Genomic DNA, 27993 nt, shown 5'->3' on the forward strand with positions numbered 1-27993 from the left:
AATATTTTGTCATATTATCATGATAAATAAGACCTGTACCAGTAAGCTGTGATGAGGCTTATTTTCTAATTAAAAATGCCACTAATGGCTGTGTAATAATCACACATGATTAAAATCAGTATAATAATGGCTGTAGGAGCTGATAATGAAACATATGATTGTCAATATATGGATTTCTGCAGTCGTTACTCATAACATTTGGTTAATTCAAGTTTCAGTTGTAGACAAACACAATCTGATACAACATTTAAAATGCTTAACACAAATAAATGCACTTTTCACATTTTTATTATTACAGTGAGCAATCATTCACAGTGTATGATGTAGAAAGCAATGATATATTTTCAAAGGGCTCACAAACTTATTTTTGCCTCTGTATATCAAAAGCATTGTCTTCTGCATTTTCATAATGCACACAATACATACCGTAAAAAATAAAATATGCATGAGTGATTAATATTACATCTGGTTTTATTTACATTGAAAACATCTTGATCATATATCAGGCTCCTCATCTTCATATATATTTTCGGTAGATTCTCCTGCTTAATGTGATTACATGACTGCTACTGGCATGCCCAGATTCTACTTGAGAGAATATTCTGCTCAGTTCTCCTACTCAGGACCAGCTTATAATCAGCTCATGACCAACTAAGGACCAGCTCAAACCACCTGCCATGCCTCAAAACACACCTAACCAGCATATGCATTTTTTTTTCAACAGGGAGTCCAGAAATGTATTTATATTTGTCATGGCCATGGAGGCCGCTCCTAACTCCAGGGTCTCTTGCTTCATTGTCACAACCATGAAGGCTGTTCCTAGATCAAATGTTTCCTGCCCCTTTGTCAAAGCCATGGAGGTCAGTTCTACACTCTATATATGAAGAGTTCAGATGCAAAAGCCTCTAAGTGCCATCTGAATTTTATTCTAAATTGAGCATTTTTCTCAGGCTCCTATATTTATGTTCAGTTATTTCACTTAAATGGCAATGAAAATAACCTATTCATTGCCATTAAAGTGAAATTACTGAAACTACACATGAGAAGCTGAGAAACATGCTCATTTCAGAAGATCATTACAGATGGCACTCAGAGGCTTTTGCATCCAAGTATGTGTAACTGCAGACTGGAGATCTCCAAAATGGAGCTTGAACTCGAAAAGTGGGCAGAACCTCCAAAATAGAGTCTCGTCATGCAAAGGCTTTCACCATTGGCTCTGGCTTCAGCCAATTGTTACTGACATTTCAAAATAAGCCTTTATAAATTTAACATTGTTTCTAGTTGATCTAAAATAAAATATGCTATATAAATAAATATGCTCAGTAAGAGCAGAGCCCCAACGCTCGTGGCCAGTGGTGTTTGGACTGGAGTTTGAACCTCTACTTAATGATTTAAATGGGAATCACCCACGAGCTCTCCCACAAGCCGTCCCAAAGCAGCGCAGGGGAAAGGTTTTACTCTATCAGTTTGTTTTAAGCAACAGGGGCATCTCGGGGCTCAAAATTCGCCAGGGTAGGAGGGGCTAGTAATGCTGGGTGTAACTAAAAAGGTCCCATTTTCCATTGAGGGAGTTACGGAATGGCCCAGCGATCTCATATCTCATAATCTTATTAACTGTTTGTCTACCACACTATTCAGCACCAATCCCGCCGTGCAGTCAGTTTCACTGGTTAAGGTTAGGGTAAGGTGTGGGGTAGGTTTAGGGGTTAGCATTTTGTAGCATAGTATAGGAAATCAAGAATCAGCTGTGGGGCGGAGTTTGCACTGAAGTGGATTGGGGGAAAAAATTAAACGTGTGTCATGTTGCTGTCTGTCAATGGGAGGACGCAAACCCCTTATTTTAGAGCTCCCACCCCATTTTGGAGTTCCCACCCCCATTTGGAAATCTCCAGGCTGCAGTTATACCCTTCTCTTTGCATCTGAACTCTTCATATGTTCCCTCTCTTTTACTACGATGGCGGTGGTCTTTATTCTAGATGCCCATCTCTTAGCCAGCATTTTGGAGCCTGTCTCTAGCGGCCAGTCGATAAATTGCTGTTTAAGTCACTTCCTTGTTGGATTCAAGCGAGAGACCTGAAGGTTGCCGCTTACCGGTTTAGAAACGCCTCAAATACCATCCGATCGATGAACAGATCATTTGTCCATCATTCAACTAAACAAACATACGAAACACAATATGAACACTCGCAGGAAACCAAGTCGCGCTGTGTGTGGTGATTTTTTTTTCTGTATACAGGCGAGTCCAAACTCTGTCGTGCTGTTAATATGCCTGTGCTTTATTTATTTATTTATTTATTTATTTATTTATTTATTTATGGGTTTATGAGTTTTTAGTGTATCATTCTGAATGTCTTGATGTGTTCGTTTTGTTTTTTCTTACACAATGCAGAAGTAAACGGAAAATTGCCTATTAGAGGCTGTAAATACACAAAACTGACAGTATTATGTTTTAATTTAAGTTATTTTGCGTCACTAATTAAGGCTTTAAGAGCTCAATTTCTACTCAAATAAGTTTGTTGTATAAGAGTTGTATATAAGTTTGTATATTTGTTGTATAATTGTACACTAAAATATAGTAATGGAATACTTAAAAATGTTAAATTAAATGGGGGGAATTTAAGTGTCTGCCATTCAGACAGGAAAATGTATGACGCTTCGCGGATGCAAATACGTGTTTTTGTGAGTTTTTATTTAAAGTTAACTGTGGCTGTTACCTTATTTATTATCAGATGTATTTAAACCCGGGATGCACTGTTCTTTAGAAAAAAAACAAGTTATCCACACATACGACGAAGTCGATGTTCATTTATTATTGATGAAGCCCATTTTTACACAGATGTGACTTTAACTGTAGAAATGTAAGGAGGAAATAAACCATGTCCACTTAAAATTTTCTGTCAATGAAGTATACCGCCATATAAAATGAGAATCGAATATGTATGAAAAGTGTTCAAACAGCAGACTTTATTCGTAAAGTTATGTAACGGAGAAAACATCACGGAAGTGTAAAATGAACGAACGTCAATAATGGTAAAAGAAGTTTAATATTAACTTCCATAAGTTGAATAGGTTTGTTTTTTATGATCCAACGCTTGCATTTGAGATATGGCTGATTCGGCTGAATAGAGGTAAGTTCAAAGTCTGAGAGTCCACAGCTATGGTTTTGTGGCTTTATTTTGCTCTGTACTGAGGGTTTCTTCACGTTTTAGGGCCATTTCATGAGGTAGAGTTTCTTTCTGAATGTTTGGAACACTAAATAGTGCATTTATGAACTAATCAACTGTTTTTCTCTCTCTGTTTTTGTTTTCATATACAGTGAAATGGCAGAACCCAGTATCTCATGGGCTGAGGATCAGTTCAGCTGTTCAGTGTGTTTGGATCTGCTGAAGGATCCAGTGACGATTCCCTGTGGACACAGTTACTGTATGAGCTGCATCTCAGACTACTGGGATCAGGATGATCAGAAGGGAATCTACACATGTCCATTATGCCAACAGACTTTCAGTTCAAGGCCAGTTGTAGGCAAAAACGTGGTGATTGCTGAAATGATGGAGAAACTAAAGGAGACGAGACTCCAATCTGCACCTGTTGCACCTCCTGTTCCTCCTCGTCGTCTTCTTCACACTGGATCTGGAGATGTTCAGTGCGACTCCTGCACTGAAATTAAACAGAAAGCAGTGAAATCGTGTCTGGAGTGTCGAATCTCTTACTGCCAAAATCATCTTGAACAGCATGAGAGTCTCTTCAGAGGTAAAGGACACAATCTGACGGATGTCACTGGACACCTGCAGGAGACTATGTGCCCTAGGCATAATAAACTGGCGCAAATTTACTGCCGTACCGACCAGCAGTGCATCTGTATGCTGTGTTTGGATGAACACAAAAATCATGACACTGTATCAACTGCAGCAGCAAGAACAGAAAAACAGGTACTGCTCCATACTGGATTTTATGAGTGACAATTAATGTTGTTTCTCTTCTCATTTTTTATGGTTTATAAAATTGATTAATTGTGTTTTGAGGTGCAGTTCTGAATTCATACATTCATTAGATAATTCACTCTATACTATAGTATACACTAGTATTTGACTGGGATGATTTTTTAAAGATACTGATACTTTTTCCAGCAAGGACACAGTAAACTGATTAAATGTGACAGTAAAGACATTCATAATGTTACAAAAGATTTCTATTTCAAATAAATGCTGTTCTTTTCAACTTCCTACTTATCAACGAATCTTGAAAAATAAAATGTAACATAGTTTTCACACACACACACATACACACACACACACACACAAAACTTAAAGCAGCACAAAAGTTTTCAACACTGAAAATAATCAGAATCATGTGACAGTAAAGACAGAAGTAATTATGCTAAAAAACATTCACTAGTACACACTATTACAATATTACAGTTTTTAATATGTTTTTAGTCCAACAGATGAAGCCTTAGTGAGCAGAAGAAACTTCTTTACAAAAATATTTATTTATTTGATCATATATCTGTTTTATCCAGAGACACTTTGAAGAAATGCAGAGAAAATGTCAGAAAATCATCCAACAGAGAGAGAAAGATCTTCAGAAGTTGAGAGAGACTGTGGAGTTTCATAAGGTGAGTTTGAAGAAGAAGACAAGTTTAACTCTCAGTTTGTGCTGAATCACTGCAGCTCACAGTGATTATGATGTGTGTCCCATAACAGCGCTCCGCACAGACAGCAATAGAGGACAGTGAGAGAATCTTCACTGAACTCATTCGCTCCATTGAGAAACGTCGCTTTGAGGTGAAGCAGCTGATCAGAGATCAGGAAAGAGCTGCAGTGAGTCGAGCTGAAGAACAGCTGGAGCGACTGGAGCAGGAGATTGATGATTTAAAGAGAAAAGACGCTGAGCTGAAGCAGCTTTCAGAAACACAGGATTATGTTCAGTTCCTCCAGGTGTGTACATTTATTCATTAAGCAATTATTTATTTAGCAGGTGTGGCCCTTTTAATACCTTTCAGTCTGGAATATTATGTAAACATGCAATAGGCCAATAAAGATGTTAATTCCTAATTAAAGGAAAAAGGTGGGGTCTGGTGTATAGAAATACATAACACTTTATTTCTTATTGCACATCTATATAAATATAAATACTAATAATTCTGTTCCAAATCTGACAGATTACAAGTGCATTATGGATTATATATGGCAAGTTGTACACAACGCAAGTTGTAAACCCTATAAACACTAAACCCACGGCCGATGGCTGACAGTCCTGCATTACCGTAGCGCCCTCACAGCCCAGTCTGAGGACACCCAAGACCAATATTTAATCTTGTATAATGGGGCATAATAGGTGCCCTTTAAAATACACAGTGTTTTTAAAGGGGTCCTAGGGGACTTTTACAAAGTCTTGATTTTGTTTTGGGGGTGTACTAGAACATGCTCTCATGCTTGGTTGGAAGTCATATACATAGGAAGTCATATACACCTAGGATGCATGGAGGGTGAGTAAATAATATGCTACAATAGTGTTGGGTCCTATCGTCAGCCTGCTGATACATGATATTATCATGCTTAATTTATCAAATTATTTACATACTTAGTTTCATTGCCCAAAACCAGGCTAAAAGCAGCCTAATGTATTTAACATGACAACAACTGAATAAAAACATTGTAAGTTACTAATTATAATGCTTACATTTCCTTAATTATTCAAAAAGCAGCTATAGAAAACGAGCAAAGAAAATTAACATTATCAAAAAACATCATCACTGATTAGCCTAGCTTAGTCTAGTGCAAGTTTATGCATTTTAAAAAAACACTCGCTTAATAAATGAAGCTATCTACACTGTGTGATGAATAAATCTCTTACCACACACTGCACATGTCTACGCTGTGTTATGCTCAGACATGCCCACTGGAGCATAGCGTGGCCACTCTAGTCAATGCTTGTGTTTATACCTGCCATCCTGCGGCTTGTTGAAGCATCCCAGAAGCAGCTCTCCATGCTGCACTGCAAAAATTACCATAACCGCTCAGATTTCCATAGGCGGGATTTATTTTAATGATATACCATGTTGTGACATCACAGCACCCGGAAAACAAACACTGTAGTCCAAAAGAGCCGTTCATTGTAGTTCTTGAAAAGGGATTTTTAAAAAACTAAATATCTCCCTTTAGAATGGACTTGAGATTTGTAACTTTTTAGATATTTTTATGCCCAACCATACACACTGACTAAAATTCAAAAAGTGCAAAAGCATAATAGGACCCCTTTAAAACACCCACAATCTTATAAGAGCAAACACTTTAATCATATGTGGTTCAAACTCAAACTTTTCATTCACCCACACTGTAAGACAAGGTGCTAACTCACTCAGTTGGCTAGCCGCCTTATGAATTACATCACCATATACAGTATATAGACGGCTAACCCAAAGTCACATTTGCTGATGTTGCCTTTAAAGTCATTTCCCATTTACCACACAGGTATAACAAAGAGTTTGTGTTTTTATCTTTGTCTTTAGAGTCTGCCGTCTGTCTCTCTCTCTGGATCCTCAGACAGCTTCAATGTCAGTTCTCATCTGTCTTTTGATGATGTATTGAAATCAGTCTCTCGACTCAGAGACGTACTGCAGCAGTTCTCCATAGATGACATACAGCAGGTATCTAAAAGAGGTAAGTACTGATTAATGGTGTGATTTAGCACAAGACAGATTTTCCCCTTGTGTGTTTAAAATACACGGGCTGCACCAAATAAGGGATAATATGACCCAAAGGAATTTGGGTTTATTATTAGGGTCAATGTACCTCAGACAGCAGTGTTGCCAAGTCTAGGGTTTTCCCATGGAATCGGGCTGCTTTAACACTGTTGTTGCGTGTTGTTTTTAATGTCTGTGGGATGAAGTGACTCCAATAACCTCAACCCTGCCGGAACCTGATTTTTACCTGGGGACCCCCTCTGAAACGAGTAGGAATTAGGCGGGTTTTGTTGTGAAAACCTGGCAACCCTGTCAGATCCATAACAATGATCATATGAAGTGAAACACTGTTATGTTAAACAGTTTACATTTTATATTCTAATTTTAGAATAGTAATTAATTAATAAGTAAATAATTTGTTGCAGTCCTAAATGAAATTACTCTTTATAAATTTAAGTGTGTTACTGATTTATCATTCAGAGAGACACATTTTATATATTTATTATATATTAATTATAAAATTATAATAGACACAGATAATGTGTTATATTAAAGATGGAAAATCATGAATAATACTGTTTTTGTTTCCAACAGATTCTCATCCAGTGGTGTTCACAGATGAGGGGGCCTCCTCCCCACCAACTCCTCTCCCTAGAACACTATTAAGGGAATCCACATCCAATCCTTCCCCACTTCAGGGAATGCTATTAAAGTTGACTGGATCCACACCTGCTTTTAACTACCTCTCGCCCACACCACCACCCCATTTCCGGAAACTCAGTCTTACTGGAACACCATCAAAGTTGACGGGATCCACTCCCAACCCCTCTCCACCCCCACCTCTCGCCAGAACACCTTTTAAATTGACCCCCCCTCCACCCCTCCCCCTAAAACCCCGCCGCCACCCCCTCCAAAACGGTATTACAGCTGGAATACACACCCGCTTATCTAGTAACAAAAGCTGTATATTTTCAAAAGTTCACAAACTTTTCTGCCTCTGTATAACCAAACCATTGTCATCTCTTGCATGTTCATAATACAGATAATTCACACTATCACTTCTCTTTTGTTAAAGGGGTCATATTATGTTGCTAAAAAGAACATTATTTTGTGTATTTGGTGTAATGCAATGTTTTAACTGGACATTGGACACATATTATCCTCCTGTAAAATGTCTTCACATACTTTCAAACTGATTGTTTCTTTGATTCTTCCACTATTAAAAAATGTTCATATGTTCTGGTAGGATTATATAATTAATTACAATATTGTCTAACAGAGGTTTTGTTTTTAGATTATCCAACTACAACTATTAAAAAATTCATTTGTATTCTTTAGTTCTGATTGCTCTCTGTACATGTTTATGCAGAATTAGATGCATATATATGTGATTTGTATAACATCTTAATGTGGTATCACTTACATGCATAAAAAATAAATATATCAGGCTCCTCATCTAAATATATATTCTCTGTAAATTTGGCTGTGTTCATCTTGTGGTCTTGCTCTTTATGTGATTACATATCTGCTCAATTTGTTACTGACATGCACAGATTCAGATCTGAGACAATTTTGCTCAAATTTGTATTTGCCAGAAAAGAAATGTCTCTTAACTTAGGTGTTTTGTTAAAAAGTAATTGATACTGATACTGAATATATGAACTGTAGCTTTAATGTAGATCAGGTGACTCTACGGCAGAAAGTTCACGCCTCTGAAGCTTTGCACTAGATCAGCAGCATTTGGAAACGCTGCAAATAACTTTAGATCGACCGACGCAGAACGCGCTGTTTGTGGTGATTTTCTCCTGATCCAGGTGAGTTTGCAGCAGGGACGGATTATGACGCAACTACCGATTTGCCCCCCTCGTTTGAAATCGCGTTCTGGGGGGAGCGGTATTTAAGTGTTTTTAGTTTCGGTTTTGTTGACCCGGAAGTAAACCGCTGAGGGAAATAACCCCCCCTATTATTATTCTTACCCCCCTTAATTTTTTAATCATAGCATAGAATTTAAGTACACTAAGATATAAATATTTGACTTCTAATGGCTAAAGTTGAATGCTAATTATAATTATAATATTATATCAGATATTTAATATTAGTCTAGTGAGTAAACTAAAAATGTAATTAACTTAATTTAATTAACATTAAAATTTCATTCATTTAACATATTTAATATTGGGGTCATCCAAGTTATTTAATATATTTAATTAATTAATTAATTTATTTATTTTTTTAAAGCTACACAATAGTTACTTTCCCTGGTAATTAGTTACTTTTATAATGATGTAACTCTGTTACTAACTCAGTTACTATTTGTGAGAAGTAACTAGTAACTATAACTAATTACTTTTCAAAGTAACATTCCCAACACTGCCCACAACAACATTAAACTAGTGTAGATTAGTGTACAATGTTTTATATTTATTTTATAGTTATATTAAATTAGATTTTTTTTTTTTAAGTAACGCAATAGTTACTTTGCCTGGTAATTAGTTACTTTTATAATGTTCTAACTTAGTTACTAACTCAGTTACTATTTGTGAGAAGTAACTAGTAACTATAACTAATTACTTTTTTAAAGGTACGTGCCCAACACTGGTTTTAATGCAAGCTGTTTTTGTCACTAAAACATGAGCTGCATTTCTAGACCTAACGCACATACCTTGTTTGTTAAATATATTTAGGTCGTTTAATTTTTGGGACAAAAAAATGACGTGAACAATATCATCAGCCTTTGCTAACACGACAGATTCAAAGAATTGTAAATAATGTATGATATGTTTTTAAAAGTGTTTTCTGTTTGAATATATTTTAAAATGCAAATTATTCCTTTGATGCAAAGCAGAATTTTCAGCATCATTACTCCAGTCTTCAGTGTCACACAGTCCTTCAGAAATCATTTTAATTTGCTGATCCTGTCTTTGTGTTTGTAGAGTTTGTCGTCTGTTACTCACTCTGGATCTACAGATGTCTTGACTGTCAGCACTCCTCTCTCTTTTGATGATGTAGTGAAATCAGTCTCTCAACTCAGAGAAAAACTGCAGCAGTTCTGCAAAGAGGAGACAGAAGATGTCTTTTGCAGGTTTCTGGGTTTAATTTATTCTCAGAAAATATGTTCAGTGCCATATAAAAACAGCTGACACGAGAATTAAACTACAGATGTGTTTTGATATTTGTAAGCCGCACAGGTCATTCTGACTCCTGAATATCAGACCAGAGAAGAGTTTCTACAACGTAAGTTGCTATGAAAGCACAAAGATGCAGTGGAGGAGTTTGACTGTTTTATACTAAATTAATGATATAAAACCTTTTCACTTGTATTCGTAAATTGTTATATAACAATTATGCATGTGTCTACTTTAGATTTCCACCTGCTGACTCTGGATCCAAACTCAGTGAATAATTGGCTCCATCTGTCTGAAGGAAACACAGTGTTGACTTTTGCTGACAAATACCAGCCAAATCCTGACCATCCAGACAGATTTGATTGTTGGACTGAGGCGATGTGTAGAGAGAGTGTGACTGGTTGCTGTTACTGGGAGGTGGAGTGGAGCGGTGATGGATCATTAGGTGTAGATATAGCAGTGACGTACAAGAGCATCAGCAGGAAGGAAGAGGGTCCTCCAAGTGCAGCTGGACGTAATGAACAGTCCTGGAGTTTGTTCTGCTCTCCAGACTATTGCTCATTCTGGCACAATAACCTCGAGACTGAACTCTCTGCAGTGTCCAGCAGTAGAATAGGAGTGTATGTGGATCACAGTGCAGGGATTTTGTCCTTCTACAGCATCTCTGACACAATGAGTCTCATCCACAAAGTCCAGACTACATTCACTCAGCCGCTCTATGCACTGTTTGGACTAGAAAATGGTACAACGGTGAAACTGTGCCATCTGACCAATTAAATCACACAGTTTATTTTGTCATATATGATGATGAATCAGTCCTAATAAGATGTTACAGGGCTTACTATAGTGAAAAAAATAAATAAATAAAGATTAGTTTATTAACATATTAGATATGCTGACTGTACACACTTTTATTACATGCAAAATCATATGTATGTATAAATTATTCATATTACATCTAATATGGTATTATTTACATGCATAAACATTTCATTCGTCATCTTATATTTTCTGCAAATTTGGTTGTGTTCATCTTAAGGTCTTGCTTTTTATGTGATGATTGCTCAAATACACTGACAAGCACAGATTCAGTACAGAGACAGTTCTGCTCAAAATATGACAAGATAAAATCATAATGCTCATTATATAGAAAAACAAACAAACACACAAAACGTCAGGTGTAATAATGTAAAATATTATAAATAAAATAAAACTTTTACTTTTGCATATGAGCGTGAACTTTGTGCTTCCCGTACAGTCACATGATCTATAAATAAGTTACGAAGTGTCGGAGTTCATGCTTCTTTTAATCACCGATCAGTAATGCTTGGGAAAAGTCGCAAATACCTGCAGATCGGATCGGATAGGATCATTTGTCCTTCATTCAACTGAAGAGTCAAACAAAAATCACCTACTAAACAGGCGCAGAAAACACAATATCAAAACGCATTGTTTGTGGTGATTTAGTTTCCAGATACAGGTGAGTTCAGACTCTGAATTCAACCTGTGAGATCACAGCTGGCTGTATTTGGTTCTGTATTGAAGTGTTTATATTAGTTTGGGCGTTTTATTAGTTTTTAGAGATGTATAATATGTTGGTTTCGGTTTTGTTAACCCGATAAACGACCGCGCATAAAGATTATGCAATTTCATCACGATTCGAATAATTATAGAACCCTTATTTTAAATGGTACCCCAGCTTTTGAACCTTTTTTATGACAGTGCATACTGCAACACCTATCATAAAAATAGTACAGTAACCTACAGTAGAAAAAACTGTTACTCAAGAACGTGATCAGGAGGACATACAGGCTAAACCCTCCCTTAAGGAGGAAATAAACTTTCAGGCTGCAGTGTGTATCGTCTCTCTGTCTGTGTGTTCATATACAGTGAAATGGCAGAAGCCAATATTTCAGTGGATCAGGATCAATTCACTTGTCCAGTGTGTCTGGATCTACTGAAGGATCCGGTGACGATTCCCTGTGGACACAATTACTGTAAGAAATGCATCTCAGACTGCTGGGATCAGGATGATCGGAAGGGAATCTACAGATGCCCTTTATGTAAACATTCCTTCACACAAAGACCTGGTTTAGGTAAAAACATGGTGATTGCTGAAATGGTGGAGAAATTGAAGATAAGGCTCCAAGCTGCTGCTCCTACTGATCCTCCTGCTTCTGTTCACACTGGACCACATGTTCAGTGCGACTCCTGCACTGAAATTAAACAGAAAGCAGTGAAATCGTGTCTGGAGTGTCGGAGCTCTTACTGTCAAAATCACCTTGAACAGCATGAGAATCTCTTCAGAGGTAAAGGACATAATCTGATGGACGCCACTGGACGACTGCAGGAGATGATCTGCCCTCGACATGGTAAAATGCTGGAAATTTACTGTCGTACTGACCAGCAGTGCATCTGCATGATGTGTTTGGTGGATGAACACAAAAGTCATGACACTGTATCCACTGGAGTGGCAAGAGCAGAGAAACAGGTAAGTCTCCCAGACCATGGAAATCCATATGATCATGTTCAAGGGCACTTGATTAAAAAATGCAGTTTCTGAGTTATCAGCAGTAGCATAAATTAGTTCATTTTTGTGCTGTCTATCAACTGGGTGTCTGTGTACTTGCCTGAGTAATAGGAGGTATTCAGGATCATTTAAAAAAGTTTTGGGTCTTTGAGCTTTATTGTCTTTACAGTGAAAAGGAAGAAAGTCTTAAAAACCATTAGTGCTGTTAGACTGGTTAGGACATTACCTTAATATGGAAGAGTGATTCACTGCATCCTAAAGAAAACCTGAACCTCATGTTTTTGTGTTTCCTGCAGAAACATTTGGGTGAGATGCAGATAAAACTTAACCAGAAATGCCAAAAGAAAGAGGAAGACGTTCAGGAGCTGAGGGAGGCTGTGGCGTCTCATAAGGTGAGATTTAAAAAGAGCAAATGAATTAAATGCAAGTAAAAGACAACTTATTTACAAACCCTGTCATATTTTGTATTATGATGTTTGTACCATCAAAAAAAGCATGAAAATATAATTGTTACACACCACCATAGCCTGGGAATGAGAATAGCCTATGTGCAAAGTGCGCTGCCAGTATTCTATAATGGAAGGAGAACATCAAGGCAAATTATCAAAACAAATGGCAAATTATAAAAAACTTAAATATGTAAAGGTAAACCTTTTAAACATTTTAACTCACTTTCCAATGTCCAATACCACAAAACTAATTGTTGTAGACATGGTAACATACAATTTTTCAATCATCAGTCTTCCAGCAGTTTTTGGCAGCTATCACACTTCTTGGCTGAGCTAAATAAATGCTTTCTAAAAGTCCTGGAAGCTTCTCCTTTCACCCTCTGTAATGATACTGTACATTGCTGTTATTCCCCTTCACTGCCATTGTAGTAGATCTTTTCTTTCTTATCATGAGTTATCCACCTAAATATTCTACTTCCATTTTGCACTTTGAACTGTTTAACAATAAAATGGCAAACTTCCAATGGGAGTATCATTATTGAGTCCAGCTTTTTTAATGTATCCATGGAGTCCAGTCTCCCCTATAAATAAATGAGCTTGGAATTGATATTTGAGAATAAATGGGGCCTTCTGATGGTTCAGGAGCCCTATGCAATTTGCATACAGGGAAGATATACAGTTATATCAGCATTAGCCATCCATTCTGTTAGGATTATAGGACAGAATACAACAATCATGAGCTGATTATGATGTGTTTAACAGCGCTATGCACAGGCAGCAGTGGAGGACAGTGAGAGGATCTTCACTGAACTCATCCGCTCTATTGAGAAACGTCGCTCTGAGGTGACGCAGCTGATCAGAGATCAGGAAAGAGCTGCAGTGAGTCGAGCCGAAATAAAACTGGCTCGATTGGAGAAGGAGATCAATGAGCTGAGGAGGAAAGATGCTGAACTGAAGCAGCTTTCAGAAACACAGGATCATGTTCATTTCCTCCAGGTAACACAGATCTTCTCAAACACAGGACTAGGGACTTCAACAGGCTTTGATTACATGGAGTTTGTGTTTTTGTGTCTGTAGAGTTTGTCGTCTGCCTCAGTCTCTGTCTCTGGATCAACAGACGGCTACACTGTCAGTTCTCATCTGTCTTTTGATGATGTAATTAGATCAGTTTCTCAACTCAGAGACAAACTGCAGCAGTTCTGCAGAGAGGAGACGGACAGGATAACTGAAACAGGTAGATTTCAAGAGATTTATTTAAATATGAACTCAGTTGACATGAGAATTAATCTGTAGATGTGTTTTGGTGTCTGTAGTGAAACCAATCCAGGTCATTATTGCTCCTGAATACGAGACCAGAGAGGAGTTTCTACAATGTGAGTTACTCCAAAAACACACACAAACACTGACAATCATTGACAGATACGTATAATTAAACATCACGATCTTACTAAGTGGTTGTTTCAGAACCCTAGCAATTGGACACATTACTAATCAGTTTAATCATGTTGAAGTAGTTGGTTCACAGCACGACTGAACTGCCTGGTGAGCGGCTAATTGCACAATCTTTCACATTAAACATAAAGTTAGAGGAGGCGCATTAGCGAATGATGCTAAAGGCTGTCTTAAAGTCCACTTCCAGAACAACAATTTACAGACACTGTACTCATACCCTTGTCATCCAAGTTGTTCATGTCTTTCTTTTTTCAGTTTTACCTTTTTTGTTAAGGGTGTTTGATCTTCTTTGCACGTTCACTTTGCAAAGACTGGGTCAGTACTTCTGCAGTGATGTAGGATGATTTTGAAATGATTTTTGAAGTTGAGGGAGAAAATACATTTGGAGTTTTTTGACATACCTTAACTGTCTTGAGTCAGAATACACAGAGTTTAGGGAGAGCAAGACAAGACGAGCGTATAAATATATAAATTGTGTTATTTTTAGGAAATAACAGATTGTTTTCCTAGATAAGACCCTTCTTTCTCGGCTGGGATTGTTTACAATTGCATTTGGGATCGTTTGAAGCTGCATTTAAACTGCATTTTGGAAGTTCAAACTCGGGGCACCACATCAGTCCATTATATGGAGAAAAATGCTGAAATGTTTTCCTCAAAAAACACAATTTCTTTACGACTGAAGAAAGAAAGACATGAACATCTTGGGTGACAAGGGAGTGAGTACATCTGCAAATTTTTGTTCTGCAAGTGGTCTTCTCCTTTAAGGTCCGGGTATACTCAAAGACCATAGATCTACAAAGACGGTTCCCTCCTATTACATATGAATGAGAGAAACTGCAACATGCAATATGGCGGAATAGTCCCGCCTTCTATATGAAAGAGGCAATTGCTGATTGGTAAAGTCATTGCATGGCTGAAGCTGCCGTTAAAAGCTCCGATCCCCGTAAAAACCTGAGACTCGCGCTTATGAATCTATGCACATTGGCTGGTCTAGCGTATACTTAACGTTCCGCATTCCAGCCCGTCTCACGCACAGCTACGTCTGTCAAAGTATCCACCTTATTTTTGAATGTGGAAGGAAGCTGTTTTCTGTGAATGTCCAAGACTTCTGGTTCATTAGGCACTATAGGGAATAATGATAAGAATAACAACATGCAGTAAACTGTAAAACTGTGTGCACTATAAACCAATGTGCAATGCATTAAAATAATATGGCAAGATACACCAGTTTGCAATATCAACCAGCAAACAAGCTCTTCTTTATCAACACGTTCTCACTCCCAACTTGTCACATATTGACACTTGGTCAGGACCCCTTGGCATCAGTTTTTGACGCTCAGGGTACCCCTTTAGCATCACTTTTGGATGTGCAGGGTCCTCCATTGCGTTTAGTAGTTTGCATTATGCGTCACATTTAATGGTTTGCATGTATTTGCAAAAATATAAATCATTTTATATTAATTTATATTTTCATAGATATTTTGGAACACCTAACCCCAACCCACTTCTGAACAATATAAAACACACAACAGGTAAATAAAAGTACAGTAAGAGGTATTTTTTTGCAAAAAATGACCATAAAAAGCAGTATAAAAGTATTAAAAACAAGTTGCATTCCAGGTCCTCCAGTATCTTCATACGAAGAACAGAGTAAATCACAAAATGATCTCGCGCCCGCACATATCACATTCAAAAAGATGATCTTAAACTTGTTTAGCATGATGCAATCGGTCACGAGACACAAGAGCCAGTGGCATTTCACAACTAAAGCTGATGTAACGCTTGTTCTGGTGCCAATTTTTTAATTTGTGCACAGACTGCATGCAGGAAGGGCTATATGGCGTGTAGAGACTGCGTTTATTCTTTTGAGAAATTAATCGTTTTACTTTGGAAGACTTGGGATGTTAATACTTTTTAAATAAATTGTGACTGTAGTTGTATCTGCCTGTCATATGTTGACATTTTATATTGACATGGTTAGGTTTAGGGGCAGGGGTTGAGTTACGTGAGTAAATTATGCAATGTAAAAAAAAAAAAAACGCACACCCCAACATGTATGCAACAATGGTAAAATTGTTACCCAATATGTAATTTAAACAAGACGACAATATTCCCAATGTCTTACGAGTCAGAACCTTTGACGCCGAAGGTTTTTGTTTAAAGCAAAGGACGACCCTGCACGTCGAAAAATGACAATAAATGGGTAAAGTGACACCAAGGAGTCCTGACTAAGAGTTGGAACTCGACATGCCTGGAAAAAAAATAATACTAAAACTGAAGTATTACATTGTTACGTAGCAGTTGTTTACATAGTTTGGAATTTGGGAGGGAATTCAAGTATATAGTGGTTTTATCAAAGGATTATTGTTAATGCTTTTTGAAATACCTGCTACATGAGTGAGGGATGAACATTTTCTCCTAAATCTTTATTAATCTCACTAAAATATTCAACTAATTTATTATGTCAGTGAATAAAATCATACATTATTATTTACATGCAGATTATGTGTTTATTTTCATCAGATTTCCATCCATTCACTTTGGATTCAAACACAATTTATTCAAGTCTCCGTCTGTCTGAGGACAACACAGTGATCACTTCCACCAGTTGTAATTACAGATATCCCAATCATCCAGACAGATTTGACTATTGGATAGAGGCGTTGTGTCGGGAGAGTGTCAGTGGACGCTGTTACTGGGAGGTTGAGTACAGCGGTGTTGAGGGTGTCCATATAGCAGTGGCTTATAAGAGCATCAAGAGAAAGGGAAAGAGTGGTGATAGTCGATTTGGATATAATAATCAGTCCTGGAGATTGTACTGCTGTACCTCCAAGTGCTCATTTAGACACAATACCATACGGACTGAACTCCCTGTGGTGTCCAGTCGTAGAATAGGAGTGTATGTGGATAACAGTGCAGGGATTTTGTCCTTTTTAAGTGTCTCTGACACAATAAGTCTCATTCACAGAGTCCAGACCACATTCACTCAGCCGCTCTATGCTGGGATTGGATTACAAAATAACACAACAGTGAAACTGTGTCGTCTGAATATATAATTGCCATATCACATCTAAGCATTGTGAAACAAATGATAAGATGTTTGTAATTTACGAGGAGGAACTGATAATCAAAACTGTGTGGTTTTTTTTTTTATGTCTTTTGTTGGAATTTGTTTACTTTTGGTGAATTATTGTCTCAAGTAACTTTCAAACCTGATTCTCATGGTGTTAAAGAAAGAAATTCATAAGACTGTTGTTTGTTGTTTTACATTTTGTGTGCTGTTTCAAGGACTTTTATTCATTGCTTTTATTCAATTGGTTTGGTTTTATATCTGAATATATCAGATCCTAGTACCTGCACTTCAAATTATTAATTAATGAATGAAGCAAAACAAAACCAAGACAGACATGTTGTTCTCAGTCTACTGAAGATCTTGTGTCACCACCAGGAGGTTTTTAGCTATATATCCCATACATCGAACACAATGCATAACAGCCTGCTATATAAACGTTCTTTTGTCTCGTATTTTAATTACATTTGTGACCCTGGACCACAAAACCAGTCATAAGGGTAAATTTTTTTTCAAAGTTGAGATTTATGCATCATCTGAAAGCTGAGTAAATAAGCCAAATAGGACACTATTTGGCCGAGATACAACTATTTGACAAACTGGAATCTGAGGGTATTATATTGAGAAAATCACCCTGGAAATACATATTACTAGTCAAAAATTAAGTTTTGATAGATTTATGGTAGGAAATTTACAATCTACATGGAACATGATCTTTACTTAATTTGCCAATTTTTTTTTCATAAAAGAAAAATGTATAATTTTGACCAATGCAATGTATTGTTGGCTATTGCTACAAATATACCTATGCTACTTAAGGCTGGTTTTGTGGTCCAGGGTCACATTTTAAATCTCTTTCAGAAGTACATGTGCATGTTATTATAAAACCTAACAAAAACATGATCAGTTTACTTAAGCAAATCTGTATAAGTAAAAATTGTAGTTTATGCCACTGCTTAAAACATCTGGGAAAAAAATAAATCTGGCCAAGATAAAGTAATCTGACCTTTTGTTTCAAGTTTGGATGATGAGGTGTTTTTAATGACAGCACTCACATTTGAAGCACAACTAAAACATAATGTTAACATGTATTATTTAAACCAAATGTGTTTTTATAATGTTGCATAAAAGTTATTACCATGTTCTTCATGGGTATAAAAAGACATTAGGTCATATACATTTTACTTTTAGCATTTATTTTTTAATGCACAGACCAAGATGGATGTGTTGACTTCATTTCAGCTTTATTTTGCTGTGCAGACATGTAAAAAGCAATGCAAAAGCTTTTTCACTGGAAATGAAAACATGTTCCTCAGAAACGTAGTGTCAGTAGAAACAATGAGCACTATTTATTAACTTTTGATGGCTTGGGTGTTTGTTCCAAGGAATTGATTTGATGTTGTTTGCCGGCAGCATTAGAACATTCTAGAACATTCTTTAACCTTTTCCGGATCTCATCAAACCACTTTCCCAACCCATCACTACTAGAAATTAATTTGGTTGTTTTAACTCTAGAAAAGATGATTATATTTCCAAATAGTGCTTCTTGGTGTTGAAAAGGTTCTAATAGAAATGTTGTTGTAATTTGTTGACATCTGTATAATGTCATGAGTTTGTATGTCGTGTCATAATGCTATTAGAGTACAAAAATCAGTAAGGGTGCATCTTACAGAAAAAAAAAAAAAAAAATCAATTTAAGTTAACCATCAGAATTTTTACTAATATATATACCTTTAAGATACATTTTTTTGACAATCCAACATACCTATCATTAAAAAACGCAGTAAAAATAGGATTTTACTGAATTTACCTCTTATCGTGACATAGGCACAAAAAATTGGGCCCCCCTTCCCTATTAATAAATACCACCCCAGCAAAATAAATAAATAAATAAAATAATAATAATAATAATAATAAAAATAATTAGAAAAATAATTAAAAGTAATTAGTGGAAACCATAGTGTTTTCTATTGCAAGCCCTTGTGTTCCATCGATAAAGATCGAATGTAGTTCTTAATTTGTTTTAGAACAGAGAAAGTCTGTTCCATAAATAGGCTCCGGCGTCTTCAGATGTGCATCATTATTCTAATAATTTTAATGGCCTGGAGTCACAACCACTCCTCAAGACATTGTGTAGATGATTTATTTCAAGACATTTGTCATGTTTCCGTCCTGAAACCTTGTGTTTGTTGAACTAATTTCTTACGCACCTCATTCCAAACCTAATAACAGAGGCTTGAGCCACTGATATAAAAGTTATTAATGCAGTCTTATGCAGTTATTGACCAGTTTTGCTGTCGCTGACAATGAGTTTCTGTTCGTGTCCCCGCGTGTGTGCACTAGTGCGTACTGTGTGAGAACGGGAGAAAGAAAGTGTGATTTCTGTATATAAAAGGTGGAAAACATGGAAATGGTTGTCATTTTTTACCCCTTTGTTTGTTATAGTGTAAGTATTTGTTGTAAGTATTGTATTGGTTGGCAAGTATAACAAAAGTATTATATGGCTCTTTGTTGTGTTTGAAAGCCCTCCCATGCATAAATCCGGTCCTGCCTGTTTTTCAAGAATGTAATCAAGAGGATATATGAACCCTACTGTAAGGAGGAAATAAACTGTCGAGCTGCAGTGAGTATCGTTTCTCTGTCTGTGGGCATACAGTGAAATGGCAGAAGCCAATATTTCTGTGAATCAGGATCAGTTCAAATGTCCAGTGTGTCTGGATCTGCTGAAGGATCCAGTGATGATTCCCTGTGGACACAATTACTGTAAGAAATGCATCACAGACGTATGGGATCAGGACGATCCGAAGGGAAACTACAGATGTCCTGTATGTAAACAGTCCTTCACACCAAGACCTGTTTTAGGTAAGAATATGATGGTTGCTGAAATGGTGGAGAAACTGAAGAAGATGAGGCTGCAAGCTACTCCTCTTCCTGCTATTCCAGCTGATCCTCCTGCTTCTTCTGCTGATCCTCCTGCTTCTGTTCACACTGGATCTGGAGACGTTCAGTGCGACTCCTGTACTGAAATTAAACAGAAAGCAGTGAAATCGTGTCTGGAGTGTCGGAGCTCTTACTGTCAAAATCACCTTGAACAGCATGAGAATCTCTTCAGAGGTAAAGGACACAATCTGATGGACGCCACTGGACGCCTGCAGGAGATGATCTGCCCTAGACATGGTAAAATGCTGGAAATTTACTGCCGTACTGACCAGCAGTGCATCTGCATGATGTGTTTGGTGGTTGAACACAAAAACCATGACATCATATCAAATGCAGTAGCGAGGACAGAGATACAGGTAAGTCTCCCAGACAATGGAAATCCATATGATCATATTTAAGGGCACTTGATTAAAAAACAGATGCAGTTCCTGAGATAGTGGCAGAAACATAAATTAGCTTGTTTTAGTGCCATCTATCAGCGGGGTGTCTGTGTACTTGTATAAGTAGTGGGAGATATTCAGGATCACTATAAAAAGTTTGGGGTCTTTGAGCTTTATTGTCTTTACCGTGAAAAAGAAGAAAGTCATAAACACATTAGCGATGTTAGACTGGTTAGGACATTAACTCAGATAAATATGGAAGAGTCTGGTGATTTACTGCATCCTTAGGAAAACCTGAACCTCAAGCTTTTGTGTTTTTTGCAGAAACATTTGGGTGAGACACAGATCAAACTTAACCAGACAATCCAGAAGAAAGAGAAAGGCATTGAGGAGCTGAGGGAGGCTGTGGCATCTCATAAGGTGAGATTTGAAAAGAGCAAACTGAATAAATGCAAATGAAAAAAAAAATGTATTCACAAACCCTATCATAATTTATTGGGTTGGTGAATAAGACAGCCTATAAAAATATGCACAAGTAGCATATAGCATGTCCTATATAAAAACATCTATAATGGAGACTTGTCTTTTTTAATCTTGGGTGTAATAAAGAAATGGATTTGACCCTTATAAGAATATTACCTTCATATTTTTGAATGGGTGGTAGTTTGATTTTACACATCATACTATTTTGCATTTGAAATTTCCGGCTGAAGTTCTTTATCCCATTTCAGTTTTTTATATAGTGTGGAGGAGGGGCTGAAACTTATCAACACTGCATACAGGGAAGAAATTAGAAGCTATTCTGGGCAATGTATGACTAGGCCTCCAGCATCAGTTTAGTAAATGCACTTCCTGTTTTTTTTTTTTTTTTCAGTAATTCCATAATCCTTAAAATCCTGGAAGCTTCTCATTTCACATTCTATAATGATATAGTGGAACTCTCTTCCCCAAGATATCTGCCAAGCATCCTCCCTTCTATCTTTTAAAAACCTTTTAAAACACATTTTATTCTCTGTGTAATACTCTTCTGTTCACAGTCTGTAAATTGTATCTTGTTATGGACATCTGTCTGAATCTTTTCTGTATCTCTAATCTATCTTTGTAAGTGATCTCTGTATATTACTTTCAGGTCTTATATTTATATCTGCATGTTATGAAAAAGCATTAACAGACTGTAAATTAGATTGTAATTACTACTTAATTCATATTTGAGAATAAGGAGAGCCCCCTGTTCAGGGGCCCTATTTAACTTGGGTACAGAGAGGAACAGCACTGGCAGGGTGTTTAATAAAGTTGGTGTACACAGCATTAACCACCCATTCTGTCAGGATTACAGCACAGAATGATCCTGAGCTGATTTTGATGTGTTTAACAGCGCTATGCACAGACAGCAGTGGAGGACAGTGAGAGGATCTTCACTGAACTCATCCGCTCTATTGAGAAACGTCGCTCTGAGGTGACGCAGCTGATCAGAGATCGGGAAAGAGCTGCAGTGAGTCGAGCCGAAATAAAACTGGAGCGACTGGAGAAGGAGATTGATGAGCTGAGGAGGAAAGATGCTGAACTAAAGCAGCTTTCAGAAACACAGGATCATGTTCATTTCCTCCAGGTAACACAGATCTTCTCAAATACTGAGGACTGAGGACTTCAGCAGGCTTTTATGATTACAGGGAGTTTGTGTGTGTGTGTGTTTGTAGAGTTTGTCGTCTGCCTCTGTCTGTCTTTCTGGATCAACAGACGGCTACACTGTCAGTTCTCATCTGTCTTTTGATGATGTGGTGAAATCAGTCTCTCAACTCAGAGACAAACTGCAGCAGATCTGCAGAGATGAGACTGAAAGGATAGGTGAAACAGGTAGATTTCTAGGGATTCATTTATTCTCATTCTCACCCTGAATTACTTTTGAAATGTGAATTTCAAATGTAGATGTGTTTTGGTGTTTGTAGTGAAAACCATCCAGGTCATTATTGCTCCTGAATATGAGACCAGAGAGGAGTTTCTACAATGTGAGTTACTCTGAAAAACACACACAAACACAGAAGATCATTGAGACATGTATAATTAAACATGATCTTATTAAAGTGGTTGTTCTAGAACCACAGCAATTGAACACATTCAACTCATAGCAGTCAATACAATCTTTATGAATCTTAATTAATCTTACTAAAATATTCAACTAAATTATTATGTTAATGATGAAAGTCATACTTCTTTATTTAGATGCAGTTTATTATGTGTTTATTTTCATCAGATTTCCATCCATTCACTTTGGATCCAAACACGGTGCATTGTAGTCTCTATCTGTCTGAGGACAACACAGTGGTCACTTCCACCAGCTATAATTACAGATATCCTGATCATCCAGACAGATTTGATTATTGGATGGAGGTGTTGTGTAGAGAGAGTGTGACTGCACGCTGTTACTGGGAGGTGGAGTGGAGCGGTGATGGGTCGTATACATCAGTGGCATATAAGAGCATCATGAGGAAGGGAAAGAGTAATATGAGTAGATTTGGATGTAATGATCAGTCCTGGAGATTGTACTGCTGTAACTCCAGTTGTTCATTCTGGTACAATAACATAGAGACTAAACTCCCTGTAGTGTCCAGCAGCAAAATAGGAGTGTATGTGGATCACAGTGCAGGGATTTTGTCTTTTTTAAGTGTCTCAGACACAATAAGTCTCATCCACAGAATCCAGACCACATTCACTCAGCCGCTCTATCCTGGGATTGGTTTAGGTTACAATATGACAGCAAAACTGTGTCATCTAACGATGTAAACAATATTGCCATATCACATGTATAAGCACTGTAAGACATCAGTAGCAGTGGGCTGAGATAAAATTACTAATTCCTAATTACTTAATCAACAGTTGATTTCTCAGATATTATAACAGTTAAATTATTCATATAATGTTTGTGATGTATGAGTAAGAAATGATACAAATTACTGATGTGTGTGTGTTTCTTCTTCTTCTTCTTCTTCTTCTTCTTCTTCTTTGATGAATCATATTAAAAACATATTATATTTTTACCAGTGACTGTCAAAAGTAACTTTCATATCTGGTTTGTCATGTTGGGTTAATGCAAGGTATTTTTACCCAGAGTTTTACCCAGATGTGCTTTATTTATGTCTGAATATCATCTCCTGCTGTTCAAATGATTAATCAATGAATAAAGCAAAAGAAAACCAAGACAGATGTATTGTCTTCAGTCAGTCTATCAGATGTATCCCATATATCAAGCAAAACAAATAATCAGTAACCTGTGTCTCCTGATCTTAATTTAACTGCAGTTCACAAATACCCTTTTTTGATAACCAGTTTATGAACTAAAAAAGGACAAAAGCCACAGTCAAATTAATAAACACTGAGACACAGAAAAGACAGAAATATCAGAGATGTGAGATGCAGTCTATGCCTACTGTATGTTGTTTAAGGTCTTGTTAACAAAGATCATTTTGATGTTCATAACATTCACAAAGCAATTATTATAAAATGGTTATGTGTATGTATAGATATGGACTTTAAGGCTGAAATGTCCAGTCTCAATCCTAAACGGCCACAATCCTTCCAAGTTTAGTACCAACACCAATTAAACACTCCTGAGCCAGTCTTCAGGATCACCAGAAACTTCAGGTTTGGGTCAGGCTGGACCTTAACTGAATCACAAAACACTGAATACTGTTCAAATAGTTTGAAGGTCAGATGCATCACTGAAATAAAGCTTTTGTGTCTAAATTTAAAAGCTGCTTGAAACATTCAGGGTTGGAGGTGAAAGGTTATGCAAGATTAAATCACTAAAGCTTGACAATATTGACTTTACTGTGTGTTTACATGCTACACAGTTCAACAGAAGTCAGTATTGTTAATCCTTGTATTTACTGGATTTCACTTTAAATATCAGCATGGTTTACAGGAATGAGGGCAATTATTAGCTACATCTGCACACTTTAAACTTTTATCAAGGATGGAATCAGTAAATGCCGTCCACAGTTCAGCTGGTGGTGATGGATGAAAAGTAGATTTTTTCATATCTCTGTTAAAAAAAAATGGTATTTAAAAAAATAAAATAATAATAATCATGTTATTTGATGAGCTGTTACCCTGCTGACTTTAACTTGCCAACAGTTTTTGTATTTCATTTTTTCATTTTTATGAAAATGAAAAATTAAAATTGCTTAATTTTGCTTAATTTTGTAAACATTTTGTGCATTTAACCATAACATTAGCAGGTCAAAAAACAACACAAACATAATATAAATTTTGTTAGACATATGCCACATCACATCAGAGTGGCGAAACTTTGTATGTTCAATAAATGGAAAAAGTTACTAAATATCAAATAAACGTAAATAAATAAACAAAAGTTTCCAACAATTCCAAATCTGAACATAATATTAGGGCTAAAAAACTCATCACAACCCTGCTTATCCTTAAAGTGTTTTAAAATCTCAAATAGTACATTTTTTATTAAGGATAACTAACCCCTACTCCTCGTAATGGAAGAAAAAAAAACAAATTTGACCAATGCCTTTATGTTTAATGTTGTCATTTACGATTAGTGGGTGTCCTGCACAGGGCCAAATCAATACACTCCTTGCTTAGCCAGTCAAAAGCCTTCCAGATTTTAAATTTACCATGCAAACCCCTTACGGAAAACAGCAGTACTGACGCACCTTTATCTTGTGTCCATGACCTTTACAAACATCTGTAACATGATCTTCATGGTTATTTATTGACCAGATGTCCTTTATATTGGTCTTTGAATGAATTTTTCACATAGCTGATGAATTGGAAGCCAAAATGACAGCAACATTTTCATCAAACATCCTTTACTTATTTTTGGCATTCTGCTCTCTATCTGAGGGGATTCAACTCAATTGTCCTTTTCCATTTCTGAATCAAAATGCACATCTGGGTTCAGAGAAACTCTGTGCAGCGCTGCAACTGCAGACCAAGTTGCCTTGTTCCAGTGTGAACCTGTCCGTGAGTGAAAATGTGCGACTGTATCCTGCAAAATGGCATCTGGAGAGTCTGTCACTGAAGGTGAGAATTTAAGAGAATTTAATGCATGTTTACTAATAATTATTATTATTATTATTATTATAATTATTATTATTATTATATAATTATTATTATTATTATAATTATTATTACTACTACTACTACTACTACTACTTTCCATATGGAAAAGCCTTGCTGTCAGGACATACATGGTATTATATGTTTCCACGTTGATAACTCTCGGAGTGATAATTTCAACCAGCATTTATTGGCATGGGCATGAAATATGCATGAGCTTGATTTTGGCTGCTGATTTTGGCTGAAGACCTGCTACACTGCTGCTGCTGAGCAGAAACAATACAAGTTCAGCGTAGTCAAAAATAACGAAGCATGGCTGCTGCAAGAAATGTAGAACCTCCAGGCAGAAATCTACAAGGTGGTGCTGGGGGAGACAAGGGGTAAAATAAGTTCTTCAATGAGCCTATGTTACTAAATTGTTTATCTCTCTGCACTGGCTACAAGTTGATGTTAGCATCAAGATTAAGTTATTAATGCCTGCATACAGAACACCCAGTGACAAATTAAGCAACTGATTCACAACAACAAAATGATCAAACAGACTTTTTCAAGGCAGATACCTCTGAAGTACCATTGTCATATATCTTTGCATCATTTGACTATTTTTGTAAATCTTGCTTTCTTATTTTAGGTGGAAAAAACTTGTAGTTTCACGGTGTTTCAACAAGACAAAGAAAGCCAACATTTTCCTGGAGGATTCTATTCAAACATTAATATAAGTTCCATCAATGCTCAGTCAGAATTTGTGTGTATTTGTCCAAAATTGCACAACAGATACAGACGTGATCTAAGTGATTTTCAAAAAAAGCATTTAGTCGACATTCCTGAATCTCCATGTGACACAAAGTATTGGAAGAAGAAGTGGGATGATTCAATGAATCACAGAAAGAAATGTGCAGGCAAGAATAAAGATTTCCATGAACCAAAGACTCAGTCCTTCATGAAAAGACAAGATTTCAATGATATCAATAAAATATTTACACGTGACTCCAAATTTCAAATTAAAAACGGCAACAGGAACAATTTATACAGAAGCAAGATCAAAATGAATATTTATGATGTCCAATTAAAAAATGGAGTTCCATACGTTGTACATAGATGTGATTATGTTGTGGCTGGCCTTGACAACAATGGTTATCCAGTTCATTATGAACCAGTTACAAGAGATATTGCTGAACAGTTTCCTGTGGAAACTATGTCTAAATATATGGAAACTGAAGAAACTGATGCACCTAAAGAATTAAAAGTAGCATCCATGACTGCGATCAGAGAACTGTCAGACATGATTGCGACTGGAGAAGGGATTGCTATGACTGCAGATGGAGGTTGCAGTATATCTGAAGATGACGAATCTTTGCCCGGAGATGGCACAACTCCAGTCGGAGGTGATAAGACTCTGGTCGGTGATGGCGCAACTCAATTCGGAGTTTTCAATAATCTGTTCCAAGGTTTCAACAATTTATTCCAAGGTTTTACAAGTCTGTTTCAAGGTCTTGCAACTCTCTTCCAAGGTATCATAGATTTGTTCAGTGGTGGCATGACACCGGTTGGTGGTGCACCTAAAAAACCATCAGCCACGACTGTAGCCACCACTGTGGCTGTGGCTGTGCCTGTGCCCACGACTGCGGTCCGAAAAGAGACAAATGTGACTGTAGCAATGACTGTAGCAACAACTGCAGTTGGAAAAGAGACAAGCGTGACCACAGCAGCGACTGTAGCAGCAACTGCAGTCATAGAAGGGACACACATGACCGTAGCCACAACTCCATTTGAAAAACGAGACAAGCGTGACCACAGCAGCGACTGTAGCAGCAACTGCAGTCATAGAAGGGACACACATGACCGTAGCCACAACTCCATTTGAAAACGAGACGAGCGTGACCACAGCAGCGACTGTAGCAGCAACTGCAGTCATAGATGAGGAAGGCATGACTGTAGCCACGACTGCAGCTGTAGAAGAGACAACCATAACCGCAGCAACGACTGCACCTGGAGAAGAGCCCGATGCAACTGGGACTAGAAGTTCTAAAGGAACATTTATCGCCATGGAAATTTTTTTATACCCTTTTCACAAAGTATTTTATTACCATTTTTATCTTAAAAGATTTTTCTCACAACTTTTTTTCTAGTATAATAAATTATTATAACATTAGGTTATTATATATATATAATAACCTGATGTTACTGTATTCTAGACTAAATGAACATGCATTAATTAATCTCACTCACAAAAAGCAGATTCAGTATTCCTCAAAATGAACAAAAACAGTGAAATGC

The 27993-nt window shown here is 36.9% G+C and overlaps 3 protein-coding genes across 8 annotated transcripts; all 3 read left to right on the top strand.

Moving 5' to 3' along the window:
• The first annotated feature begins 3315 nt into the window (after window positions 1-3315).
• Window positions 3316-10972, top strand: LOC127162752 (E3 ubiquitin/ISG15 ligase TRIM25-like). The gene is made up of 9 exons (XM_051105608.1): window positions 3316-3929; window positions 4520-4615; window positions 4704-4937; window positions 6512-6662; window positions 7280-7603; window positions 9619-9626; window positions 9704-9767; window positions 9866-9919; window positions 10049-10972. The coding sequence occupies exons 1-9, from the start codon at window positions 3321-3323 to the stop codon at window positions 10585-10587; spliced, it is 2079 nt and encodes a 692-aa protein (XP_050961565.1). The 5' UTR covers window positions 3316-3320; the 3' UTR covers window positions 10588-10972.
• A 119-nt stretch (window positions 10973-11091) lies between these two features.
• Window positions 11092-23812, top strand: LOC127162865 (E3 ubiquitin-protein ligase TRIM47). Of its 6 annotated transcripts, XM_051105763.1 has the most exons (8): window positions 13959-14023; window positions 14103-14162; window positions 19968-20607; window positions 20956-21051; window positions 22007-22240; window positions 22329-22485; window positions 22578-22637; window positions 22883-23812. In XM_051105763.1, exons 3-8 carry the CDS (start codon window positions 19972-19974, stop codon window positions 23410-23412), a joined length of 1713 nt encoding a protein of 570 aa, XP_050961720.1. In that variant the 5' UTR covers window positions 13959-14023; window positions 14103-14162; window positions 19968-19971; the 3' UTR covers window positions 23413-23812. The 6 variants fall into 6 exon arrangements, with proteins under 6 accessions (XP_050961722.1, XP_050961723.1, XP_050961725.1 ...); XM_051105765.1 differs by lacking the exons at window positions 19968-20607; window positions 20956-21051; window positions 22007-22240; ... (1 more) ...; window positions 22578-22637; window positions 22883-23812 and adding exons at window positions 11092-11290; window positions 11701-12301; window positions 12637-12732; window positions 13552-13785; window positions 16765-19954 and having other exon boundaries at window positions 13867-14023; XM_051105766.1 differs by lacking the exons at window positions 13959-14023; window positions 14103-14162; window positions 19968-20607; window positions 20956-21051; window positions 22007-22240 and adding exons at window positions 11092-12301; window positions 12637-12732; window positions 13552-13785.
• Window positions 23813-25432: 1620 nt separating this feature from the next.
• Window positions 25433-27818, top strand: LOC127162871 (uncharacterized). The gene is made up of 2 exons (XM_051105784.1): window positions 25433-25680; window positions 26348-27818. Exons 1-2 carry the CDS (start codon window positions 25438-25440, stop codon window positions 27578-27580), a joined length of 1476 nt encoding a protein of 491 aa, XP_050961741.1. The 5' UTR covers window positions 25433-25437; the 3' UTR covers window positions 27581-27818.
• Window positions 27819-27993: the final 175 nt, after the last annotated feature.

This window comes from Labeo rohita, chromosome 3, assembly GCF_022985175.1.
Source record: "Labeo rohita strain BAU-BD-2019 chromosome 3, IGBB_LRoh.1.0, whole genome shotgun sequence".
NCBI classification, from domain to species: Eukaryota; Metazoa; Chordata; class Actinopteri; order Cypriniformes; family Cyprinidae; genus Labeo; species Labeo rohita.

Excerpts from the sequence above, each read along its gene's own strand:
- LOC127162752 (XM_051105608.1), top strand. The coding sequence starts at position 3,321 with ATGGCAGAACCCAGTATCTCATGGGCTGAGGATCAGTTCAGCTGTTCA. Across the intron at positions 4,938-6,511 it reads ATTATGTTCAGTTCCTCCAG|AGTCTGCCGTCTGTCTCTCT; the intron begins GTGTGTACATTT and ends CTTTGTCTTTAG. Across the intron at positions 6,663-7,279 it reads ACAGCAGGTATCTAAAAGAG|ATTCTCATCCAGTGGTGTTC; the intron begins GTAAGTACTGAT and ends TGTTTCCAACAG.
- LOC127162865 (XM_051105763.1), top strand. The coding sequence starts at position 19,972 with ATGGCAGAAGCCAATATTTCTGTGAATCAGGATCAGTTCAAATGTCCA. Across the intron at positions 20,608-20,955 it reads TAGCGAGGACAGAGATACAG|AAACATTTGGGTGAGACACA; the intron begins GTAAGTCTCCCA and ends TGTTTTTTGCAG. Across the intron at positions 21,052-22,006 it reads AGGCTGTGGCATCTCATAAG|CGCTATGCACAGACAGCAGT; the intron begins GTGAGATTTGAA and ends TGTGTTTAACAG.
- LOC127162871 (XM_051105784.1), top strand. The coding sequence starts at position 25,438 with ATGACAGCAACATTTTCATCAAACATCCTTTACTTATTTTTGGCATTC. Across the intron at positions 25,681-26,347 it reads TGGAGAGTCTGTCACTGAAG|GTGGAAAAAACTTGTAGTTT; the intron begins GTGAGAATTTAA and ends TTCTTATTTTAG.